At 35.4% G+C, this 11,971-nt stretch overlaps 1 protein-coding gene across 2 annotated transcripts; it reads left to right on the top strand.

Moving 5' to 3' along the window:
• Window positions 1-927: 927 nt before the first annotated feature.
• On the top strand, window positions 928-11,655 carry LOC141831670 (regulator of nonsense transcripts UPF3-like). Of its 2 annotated transcripts, none has more exons than XM_074719080.1 (12): window positions 928-1,263; window positions 4,845-4,951; window positions 5,142-5,237; window positions 5,340-5,438; window positions 5,572-5,651; window positions 6,209-6,319; window positions 7,308-7,458; window positions 9,677-9,738; window positions 9,823-10,504; window positions 10,588-10,709; window positions 10,788-10,841; window positions 11,087-11,655. In XM_074719080.1, exons 1-11 carry the CDS (start codon window positions 1,124-1,126, stop codon window positions 10,824-10,826), a joined length of 1,689 nt encoding a protein of 562 aa, XP_074575181.1. In that variant the 5' UTR covers window positions 928-1,123; the 3' UTR covers window positions 10,827-10,841; window positions 11,087-11,655. The 2 variants fall into 2 exon arrangements, with proteins under 2 accessions (XP_074575181.1, XP_074575182.1); XM_074719081.1 differs by having other exon boundaries at window positions 11,139-11,655.
• The last annotated feature ends 316 nt before the right edge of the window (window positions 11,656-11,971 follow it).

Here is an 11,971-nt window from a genome sequence, read left to right on the forward strand (position 1 = left end):
ACCAGTTCTGTTTACAAATCTGGTACTTGAACTTGCATTACTACTGAAGGAATTTGGGTTAAGCTGCAGTTCATACGTTTCAACTTGCACGCTGGGTGATGATAAGCATCATTAATCACTCGAGAAGGGTTTTGTGCTAAGCTGCAGCTCGTTTCTACTGTATATTCCTGCTGCATCATTAATTTCTTTCAAGTCTTTCTGTTCATTGCCTCTGGCATTTGTTTTGATCGATCGAACACCAAGTTATGTTACTTGTTTTGCTTGCTGTGTCAAGGTGTGGATCATTAAGCCTCTTATTTATTAGATTTTTGGCTCGAGAGGTATTTTCGATGGATCGTTAAGCCTCTTACTAGTATAAATGTTTTGAATCTTGATTGCTTAGGAAAAGTATTTTACTTTTTAGACAAATACATTACGTTGTGGTCATGCTAGTAAGATACTCAATATATGAACATAAATTAAGGTTTATAACCTGATTTATCCTGGTGGTCGATGGGAAATTTTCGTGGGACCGAACTGATCACCCTCAGGGATTGAGTCTATGAGACTGACTGGGATTTATCATTTTTTAAATTAAGGTTTATAACACTCCAAACTTAAACTTGAATTCATCACAGAGCTAATTATTCTTGCGTGTTAATTCTCTCTTTTTTATGAAAAATGATTTTAATAATTCGAAAATATTTAAATTTCAATTATATGAAAGTTGTTTTGATATTTCTATTAAAAATTATTTTAAAATTTTTAAATATTATTATTAATTTATAAATAAAAGGACCATGCCGGACCAGGCAGAGCCCGATTCAGGCCCGGCCCGCGAGGCGGCCCGTTTTGCACTGGCTAAATACGTAATTTACTAAAATTCAATATTTGTAGGGAACATATAAAACATCTGTCTCCCTGACGAGTAGTCGCTGGCGACCTTAATACCGATTCGTGTTCGATTCCTTTCGGCTTTCGTCGGATTGGAACCCGATTTTGGGGAAAAACCCTAGCAGTGATCCAAGGGCTTCCTGGCGTCCCAATCGATCCCTTGGGAGGGTTACCGCAGCGGGAACAGCGAGATCTTGGAGCGGGAGTGTCAATTTTCAGTCGAATTGGAGGGTTTTCTAGGATCGAGCACATGAAGGATCCTACGGACAGGACGAAGGTCGTGGTTCGGCGCTTGCCGCCGTCCATGTCGCAGACGACGCTGGTGGAGCAGATCGACGGCAGGTTCGCGGGTCGCTACGATTGGTTCTGCTTTCGCCCTGGGAAGAACAGGTAAGGGAACTTATCATGCCTTTTTTTAAAAAAAAAAAAAATTAAAACGTCTTTTTTGTGTCCCTGTTGGACGAAGTTGGGTTGGTCTTTGGTGTTATGAAAGCCGTGAGTTCGATAGGGTTTTGTAGGGACCATTTAACGCCATAATCCAACGTGGGGATCGTGGTTAGGTTGCAGGCGGCATCGGGTTGCACTGTGTGACACGGAGGAATTCATTTAGGCTTAATTTCGTGGCCATTGTTTTGGCACTATGTTCAAGTTATATACGGATCTAGATCTAGTCGCACTGGAACAAATTGGTTTTGATCTTCATGTCTGTATCTTTTTTTCGTAAGAATTCAATTGCCTTCTAACTTTTGTTGTTTGAATTTGCAAATTTGAAGTATTTTGTTGCTTAAATTTATTCTTCTCTTTCCTTTTCATTGATACAGCTGAATTAATTTAGTTAATGTACTAAATTTTTTTATTTTTTCTATTAAAATTTCAGTAGGATAATGTTAATGTTTTTGCAATAAACCGGTTTCTGTATTTTTCACTTAATTGACCTATAAAACTACTGTTTACAATTTTTTGGGTTCAAAATTTAGTGGCTGATCTGATTTAACTCATGATAAATGGTTAGGTAAAATTTATTAATCATATAAAAAAATAGATTGTTCAAGCACATTGTGTTTTTTCAGTTGGTGCTAAATGGCGTACATCATGTTTCAAAATCTCATCACCAAGTACAATCTCTCTCTAGTCTCAAATTCTTATTAGCATCCTAATATATCACTACTTGAAATGGTTGAGGCCATCTTGAATAGGCTCCATCCATGTTGCTTATCCATCAAGGCCTGCTATGTGCAATGCAATGATAATATTATCTGAAAATTGAAATTGAGGGAGATCTGAATGAAATGAGGTAAAAAAACAAATCAAATCAGTTGAATGGTTAGCATTTAATCCGAAGCCCTCCCTTGCATGAACATGCTTCAATCACTGCCAGTGGCGGCAATGCTCCAACTGGCAAGTTTGTATTCTTGTAGGGATATGATCAACATTTTTAATCGGAGCCACACAACGATGAAAAATTGGACAAAAGTAGTAGTTTGAGAAGTTGATAGTTGTTACTCATTTGACATTTCGTCACCCCAATGGCAGAGCTGCTATTTGATCATAATTTGCAAATTTAGTTGAGAGAGAGAGAGAGAGAGAGAGAGAGAGAGAGAGTTTGCATTATAATTTGTGAACTCAGCCAAGCTAGGAAATATTTTCTTGTTATTTAGTGCTTGGACAATAGTTTGTGAACCCAGCCAATCCACTGAAATGGGCTGAGTTGGATATGATCAACACTGAGACGATCTTTCCTGATTTTGTGAGTATTAGTCTGTGACAAATAAAATCTGTAAAACCATGCCTAGACAGGTGATAAATATGTTCGACGGAGAATGTTGAAAATCTTATCCAGCTTCATGAGGATGTATTAATCAGCTCTTATGTTCTCAGCTGGTTGTAATATTTTATTCTATCCATGTTTGATAAACTTGAATGTGTATTTTGAAATTGCAATGGTGAAAGGAGAGTTGGAACTTAACCATCTCTGCCTTTGTTGTTAAATGCCAATTTGTTGGAATACAATTTGTCTCAACTCCCAACCAATTTTTCCAAAAATGGGACTGGATGTCTTGATTGAGGGTTTGAAAGACATTTTCAGGCAGTTGATTCACTGCATAGTGCATATGAGCTAGGCAAGGGCATACTGTGGGATATATGTTGGTCATTTTTATCCATTGTTGTGGCCAATTCATAATTGCACATAGGAGCAAATATGCATAAAAACACATAATTTGGCAATGTAGAATGTCATATATACCATAACATACATATAATTGATATCTAAAATGTTTATCATTTTAAAACAAATGTTTAACAGTTACAAGGTGTTCTACCACATTAAAACTTAGTTTAGATTTTAACAATTACAAGAATTAGTCTTTTCTAGTGGAAAGAAATCATCACAAAAGTCATTGCTAAGTTTTGATTATCAAATAAACTTAACTAGTGTTTGTTTCTTTCCAGCACATAAAAGGCCCACCTGGCCTGACAAGGCTTCTGTCTAGTCATTGAAATTGTAGCTGAGTGTTGGGACAAAAATGGCTTGATGATGATTATGAGATGGTGATGATTGGAAGGATTGTTCTTCCATGATTTTCAATTTATGACATCTTCATGAATGTAAATCTTAGATACATAAAAGCAATATACAACTGTTTTACTAATGGAAATAATGAGATATTTCATCTACCTATAGGAAAATCTTAGATACATAAACACAACATACAAATGCATTAAAACTGAAGAAGGCTATTTTTTTAAATTATTGAAATGATCAAATAATTCATCCACCTATTGAATTTATAAAAAAATTGTATAGCTGACATACTTTAAAACTCTAGGCAAATAATATTATGAAATGTTTAATTGTTATACAAATTAGCAAAATTATCACAACTAAGTAGGGGTGTCAGTTTTGGTGGATTGGATGGGTTTGGGTTAGATTGAAATAAAATATTATTAAAAAATCCCAACTCAAATCCGACTTCAACCTGAAACCCTAAATCTGAACCTGAACCCGTATAACCTGACCAACCCGGGAAAAAACTTTTTTTTTTGCTATTTTTCCTGATAATTCTTCATTTTTATCTCAATATTTTTCATTATCATACTAATATTACATAAAACATCTTAATTTTCAAAATAAAATTTGATTTAACCCCTAAAAATCCCCTAAACCTAAATCTAGGTCAAGCTGGGTCAACCCAAACCGAACCCGACCTGAATTTAATCGAATCCAAAGCTCCCAACCCGAACCCGACCCGAACCCGAAAACCCTCAACCCTAATCTGATTTTTTCAGGTTGGGTCGGGTCAAGTTGGTGGGCCGGGTCCATTTTTGACACCCCTACAACTAAGATTGTATGTAAAACATTTTTTTCTGTATTTGCAATCCAAAATAAAATTAGCATAAAGTTAAAAATAAGCTTGTTTTACTTTTACAAATATTGTGAATTTTTTTCTTTAAAAATACCTGATATTTTTATATTATGGTAATATCCTTTTCCATTATTTATTTTTAAGTCATTTTTTACCTGATTCCAAGCCTTTCGTGCGACTGTAATTTTTATGACATGTTCATGGTTTTTCACCTATCATTTGGAGGAAAATTGTTTATATCTCAATATATGAACAATTCTGTACATCTCTTGTCAATGTTGATTGTTGGTGTCTGTGAATTCCTTTTTCCTTAAATCTTTTGATGTCCCCTCTCTTTCTCTTTCGCTCACTTGGACTATTTTTAGGCCAAAGTCGATTCATTTATACTTTGTAGCACTTAGTTGAAGAATATACTAATATGTATTTTTTAAATATAAATTATGAAATTATCCTTTTTATGGTCATGTTTTATTCTTGTGAATATTACCATGATAAACTAACTTTCTGTCTCTTTTGTTTGATAAGTTCCTACTTTAAGTTTGTGGAAGATCCTACTTTTAGTTTGTGGATTTAGCTTTAATATCCAAATTTACTGAATTTCTGCAGCCAAAAGGACCAAAGACATTCTCGGGCATACATTAACTTTAGAAAACCAGAAGATGTGGCTGAATTTGCTGAGTATTTTGATGGGCACATATTTGTCAATGAGAAGGGTATTTCACTTCATTTCATTCTCTCTGCTTTTCTCTGTTTGACCTACTCTGTTGTTACATCTTCCCTAATGATTAACTTGTAAGATTTCCTCTGTATAATTATGTCTATTTGGTTGCAACAAACCATTAAAACTCGATTACTTTCAAGGTGTGTTTTTGCATGATGTGCTCTTGAAATATTTCATGCCAGGTGCTCAGTATAAGGCTCTTGTAGAGTATGCACCATCTCAACAAATTCCAAAGCTATGGTTAAAGAAAGATGGCCGTGAAGGGACTATATCTAAGGGTAATCTATTTTCAACTTTGGTGCATATTGTCATACTTTATTAGATTTGTGCTGGCCACCTTGCCATTCTTACTAATTAGCTGTTTTCCTGTGAATTTCCAGATCCTGAATACATTGAGTTTCTTGAACTTGTATCAAAGCCAGTAGAACATCTTCCTAGTGCAGAAATTCAGTTAGAGAGGAAAGAAGCTGAAAGAGCGGGTCAGTGGCTAAATGTAGCTGCAATCACTACCATCTTAGTTAGATACTGCTGAGAAAGTAGTTGTCCAAATCATGTTGCTTAACTAAGTGAAAATCTTTTTTTTTTTATATTCCATCCATTTCTTTTACATAGGTGCTACAAAGGACGGACCCATAGTAACGCCATTAATGGATTTTGTTCGACGTAAAAGAGCAGCTAAAAATGGTTCTCAGGTATCATATTATCTCCAAAGTCACTAATTTATGTTGTATCAAGTTTATGGTGTTTAATGTAGCCATCTGTCATTGTCATTTAAACTCATCAGGTAAACTTCAGAATTCTTGTCAATGGCAACCTTTTTAGATTCTGGGGCTGCCTATTACCCTTGGCAAGATGACTGGGTATTTGTATTGTGAGGCTGACTAGCCATTTAGACACTTCGTGAGGGTGCTTTCTGAGTGGCTTAAGTTTGACGGTTGGGTTCTCTATGGTTGATGGGGATTATTATTTTATGAATGTGAATATAACAATGATTTCTATTATGAAAGATATCAAAGGAATCTATTTATTATGCTTATTTATTAACAAATTGATCAAGAAATCACTTTGCCCACTTCAATAAATCCTGATGCTGCATATCTATTCTATTACTTTTAAGATGCTTTTCAATAAATATTGAATTAGATTTCATTTCATACACACTCTTATAGTTCTGTTATTTGGATACATATAATTGTTTGGATTTCAAACTGACTACACTTTTTTTTGCTGCTTATTTTTATTTCTGCAGAAATTATCTGGTAGCGGTAAAGTTAGTAAACGAACTTCAGGAGGTTCTGCTAGCACTTCAAATTCCTCTGCAAAAAGAGGTTCTGAGAGGCGTAAAGCTGCAACTTCAACTGTATGCATTCTTTATTTGTGTCTTCTTTTTCAGTTTGAACTTGATTTTATGTCCTTCAAGTTCTTGGGCATGATTGTGAGGCATTTTGTTTCTGGTTACTTTGCCCGTTCAGTACAGGAACCTGGTCCTTGATGTCATTAGCATATTACACTTGTACCCAAATTATCAAGTCCCTTGGTATGGTTGGTCATGGCCTATACGGAGTTTGGTGAAAGGACCAACATTTATAGAAGCACCAATATTATCTGAAAAAATTGCTATTTAAGAGAAAAAGTAGACCTGAGGTACCTACTTAGCTTCCTAGGCATGATCTAGGTCTTCAAGATTGGCTGGACCTGGTAACAGGCTGTGAAGATCGACTGAATGGTTGGATTGTGTGTTTTTTTTTTTTGTGTCATCTTTGAAGAGAGTGTGTTGAATGGAGGAGAAGGTCAATATTTTTCCCCTATACATTTGGATGCCCTTTTTAGAGAAGCTCTTCAAATAGATGTGTGGCGATAATTTATCTCATCATATTTGATGTGATCCTCGGTGATGAATAGGTACTCTAGTGGGTTAATGCTGACCTGGTTGGCAATATTTCTTTCTCCTGCATCATTTGAAAGTCATTGTTAGACAAATAAGACATGTCATAGTCTGGCTTCTTGAACGTTTTTGTAAAGTAACCATATGTCATTCTGTTGCTTTTGATTATGCAACTTAAGAATTCTACCATACTTGACCATTCAGCACGTGATGGTACTGCATCAGTGTATGTTTTAATGTCTGCTTTATACCTAATGCTCTCTTTCTGCAACATGAACATTTTTCTTTATTTCTTGTTTGGTGGTCTTCTTTCTTTTTGTTTTGCATTTATTTTTATAGTTGCAAAAAATGCTTCTGAACATTCATCAATATCCTTAATCTGGCACTCCCTTCCATTCATCCTCCTGAAGCCTATGATCATTTTCTATTTAATCATTTCTCATGTCTTTTATAATCTTTGCAGTATGTGCTAAGGGATAGCATGAAAAAAGGAGGACTTAAAGACAAACCAACGTACATTTTGATGCCAAGGAAAAAAGACCACGTGCCTGCCATGGATAAATCTGTTTCTGCACCCTCTACAATTGAGAAGGAAGCAGTAGAAGATGAATTTGGTATGTTCAATTCTGATTACGTGAACATCCTCTTTTGATGATTTTTGGTTGTCTGCTCTAAGTCCTCTGCTATTAATTATTAAAATCCATCAGGCTGTTGTCCAACCATTAGCTTTAATAGCTAAATAATCTTGGGCATTACAATATTTTGTGAATATTTTCCACACGTGCACACACAGTGTATGTTGTTTGAAGTATCATTGCCTAATCTTTTTTCTTGTATTTCCTTGTGGGCGGACTACGATATAATTGATTGATTATTTTTAGCTTTTACTGATTCATAGTTGAAACTTTGAATTTATAGATTGCATGTTCCACTATTGTTATAGATTGAATTTATAGACTGAAAGTTTGCTGGGGATAAGGTTCCGATTGTTAGGTTGGTTGTCCTATATATTGTTGTTTTAATTGTGGCGAGAAGGTGGATAGCTTGAATCATATGCTTTTTAGATGTAGTCATGAACAAAAAGTTTGGGGTTGAAAAGGATAAGGGGATGGAAGTTTGGACTTCTGGATGTTTTATGGAAGGGACTATGGTTTGACAAAGAGGGATCTGTGGGGTAGTTTCTCTAGGCTTTTAGGGTGCGTTTGGTTCAAGATTATTGTTGATAACCTTGGTTATCTAACTATCCAAGGTTATCAACAAAAACCTTATTTGGTTTAGGTAATGAGTAATTCCCAGTAATGGAGCATGCGCGCCATGTTAGCAAATGGGGGATATGAATTGGAATGTGATTACCTCAGAAGTCGGAGGATTTTCACGATTTCGGGGTTAACAACAATTTTTTCCCCAAATTACCCACCCTCAGCATGCCGCCGTGTGCGAGGAGGCGACGACGGTGAGCGGTGGCGACGGCGAGCAGGGGGTGAAGGCGTGCGCAAGCAGGCGCGATGGCGGCGTGCGAGGAGGCGACGACGACTAGTAGGTGATGACGGCGTGCGTGAGTAGGTGAGTGGACGGTGAGGACAGGCAGGGGCGACGACGTGCGCGAGCAAGCAGCGACGACATAGTAGAGGACGACAAAATGTTTTATAATCAACTTTGAATTTTCAATTTAAACTTTACTTAATTGATTCAATCAACTCCTAACTAAATAGGAATTTAAATAGGCTTTCTCAAACCCTAATTAAATTATCCTATTAAAACATATATAAAATTATTTTAAATTTTTAGAAAATAAAAATTAATTATATTTATTTATTATATATATATTATCAACCTATTATTATCATTAATATTAATATTATTAATTTAATTTATTCTAAAAATAATGATCAAATATCAAATTAAACCAAGGGTAATACAGTAAATGTTAAATTAGGTTATAGCATTACCTACGTTTTGGCATAATGTATTGAAGAATTCTATTATGTTTATAAGAATTTTATATCCATCTATTTTGGCTAGTCAAGTTTGTCTTAGCTTATTATTCATATACTAAGGTTTAGTTCTTGCATCAAAAAGTCAACCTTATGTCCCATCTTTTTATGATAGCACTAGATGAACTAATCAACCATATTTAACGTAAAGTTTTATTTTCTTGGTGTATTATATTTATTGACGAAATTGTCTAAATGAGTGTGATTAGATTAAATTTAAAGATTGAATTAAGAAGAAAAATGTTTTAGAAACTAAAGGCTTTAGATTAGAAAGTAAAATAAAAAATGAATATATATGATATGTAGGCTTCGTAATAAGAAAAGAATCAATGACAAGAAATGGTTGTCTTGTGTTCTTGTCGTGTGCCTCATCGACTAAAATTTTTTTTTAAAGACGGATAAAATTGCCGTACTTTTTAGATCAGAGTGTTGGATGGTGAGGAACATATATAAAGGTTAAATATGTTGGGTTGCATATGTTAAGTTTCCGGAAAGGATAAAATAAAATATTATTAGGTATAACATCAATAAATGTAGAATAAAGGAAAATATATTTAAATGATGTGATCATGTCCACAGACGACCAATAGAATATATGAGGAATTGCTATGTTCTATAGAGTAATGCAATTTTTACCTCTCATCTGCTAGAATAATGCAACAACTTTTCCTCTCAACTGCTTCATATATCTAAGTACTTTAAATAGAACACTCCCGATGTAAAAAGTTCTAACATTGGTAACATACACATATATTATATACTATATGTAAAAGCGAAGTATGAGTTGGCTTTATTCTCTTAATCAGCAATTGAATTATTGGAGTTCCTGTATGCCCAGGAATTGAATCTGGAAAAAGCAGAATTGTTCTCTTGAAAGGGAAGGAGAGAGAATCTTCTGGTGTAAGCAGCTGATGATGTGTGATTTCTGTATTCTTCATCATTATTTTATCATAAGTCATGACAATTGCTTGGTACTTTGGGCAGGCTTCTAGAGTTTGGGCACAACACCAGATTGTAACATCTTCAGTCAAAGGTTCACCTATTTCAACATCTAGAAAGAACCAAGCGAGTGGAAGGATCATTAAAAGCATACTTACAAAGGAAGGTTGTACAGATCTGTCACATATAAATACGACCCATTATGAACAGCAAATGCAGGTGGTAAATGGAGAGGACAAGCATTCATCTCGACCTCCCTGTGCAAGCTTGAATTCCAAAGATCACATGCCACGTATTTCACCACTTGTATCTGCTTCTGATGATGATAAAAAATATGTAGATGATAAGGCTGCCATAAACAACAAACATGGTTCTGTATTAACCAGTGAAAAGCGAATTAGGAATAGAGACAGACCTGATTTTGGTGTTTGGGCTCCTCTTCGTCGTCCAGATAGATCTCAATCTACTGATGGAATGCTTACTGAAGCAGCCCAACAGTCAGCAAATTCTTTAGAAAGCTTATCCTTGTCTCAACAGCCATTTGGGAAAGTTAGGGATGATGAGATGGCTATTCAGACCCGCAATGGGCGTGGCAATAACTTGCCTGCTGCCTATGAAACATCATTGGGTTATGGAGAAAGAAAACCAGATCTTTCTTATGCAAGTAGAAGTGAAGACATAAAGGCTCACAGAGGTGGACGAGTTGATTATTCTGGGGCTGAAAATGGTGAGGTCCTGTTATATTTGTATACCAACTGTATAGTGTTTTCTTCCTTTAGTTTGCATAATTGATGATTGTGAATTATTCAGGTTCTCATAGACATGTTCGCCGTCGTGGATCATTACGTAGTCTGAAGGATGTGGATAACTCTTTAAATCCTTCAGAAGGAAAGAATTCTAAGAGAGGTCCTACCGTCTATAATTCTCACGAGGTGAAATATCATGAATTAATGAATATCAGCCAGTGAGATTTTACAATGTTATACTTAATCTTGGTAAATTATGTGCAGCGACAAGTATGGGTTCAGAAGTCTGGCTCGGGTTCATGAATTTTGTACTGAATGGTAAGTGTTTATATATTTAGTTTGATTCTTAGAGTCAACAATTCAGTGAAAACTTCACTATTAGAGAGCCATTGTTATAAATATGTAAATACTTGCATCCTTTGTTAGTAGGTTTGTATATGTTTCAAGGTTGCAATTCTAGTATCTTTCCTTAAAACATACCACTAACAGAGCGGTGCATTCTTTGTCTGCAACATCCCTACCTTATTTTCCCATAACTGCTCGTCTTTGCTTTCTTGTATTAGGTCTTCCTTTGTCTATGATCTACTTAACAGCAGGATACATGTGATGCTGCAGTTTATCCAACTGTTGCAAATGTTCTGTTTGGAGCTCATGGTTATGAGTTTTTGATTATGTAAAGTGCAAGTTGGCAGCGTTTCTCTGGGCAGATGCTGCGTGAAGTTTGCTATTTACCAAATTGGTCCACAAGTACAGCTGTAACTTATCAGTAACAAAAAGCATGGTTAAACTGCCTGGAAGGTGAAATAAATTTGCTAATGGTCTGCAATTTGCTGTGAATATGATTTATTTGAAGCTTATGTTTGCGAAAGGATGGTGTTTGCAGTTGTTGGCCTTGAATGCAAATTCTTTCTCCCGTTCCATTGTGTTTGCTAAGTATTTTTGGCAGACCTCCAGCAGAACTTCTCTAGTATTTTGTGCATGACAGTGAAGGGACTATCCGGAGCAATTATTCTTGGTGAAAAAAAATGTAAATAATGTTTGAGGGGGTATGTTGGTTTTGCTTTCTAGCCATTGTTTATAGGTTCGAGAAGCATGTATGACCATTATATTTCTGTGAACTCATTTTGGTGAATACTGTGTAATGGTAGGGACTAGTTTTCTTGACAAATATAAGTTTGTCATCAGTGTTTTTACAGTGGGTAGTGGAGAAGTGCCTCCATTGACGTTTGTGGATGATATTGATAGTTTGTACTACATCCATTAAAGTTGCTAATGACTGGTTTATAGAAATGCACCTATTATGCCTTCATGTTCTTGTTTCCCTTTCAAAAGATTGGTTGTCTGCCAAAGCTTCATGTTCTTGGTTATACATCACTTAGATGGTCAAATGTAATTAGATCGATTACGAGCGAACAGTTTATGAAAGTTCAATGATGTTTAGTTTCTTC

Source organism: Curcuma longa, chromosome 7, assembly GCF_044706935.1.
Source record: "Curcuma longa cultivar G26 ecotype Majalengka, Jawa Barat chromosome 7, ITB_CL_G26_1.1, whole genome shotgun sequence".
In the NCBI taxonomy this organism is placed as follows: Eukaryota; Viridiplantae; Streptophyta; class Magnoliopsida; order Zingiberales; family Zingiberaceae; genus Curcuma; species Curcuma longa.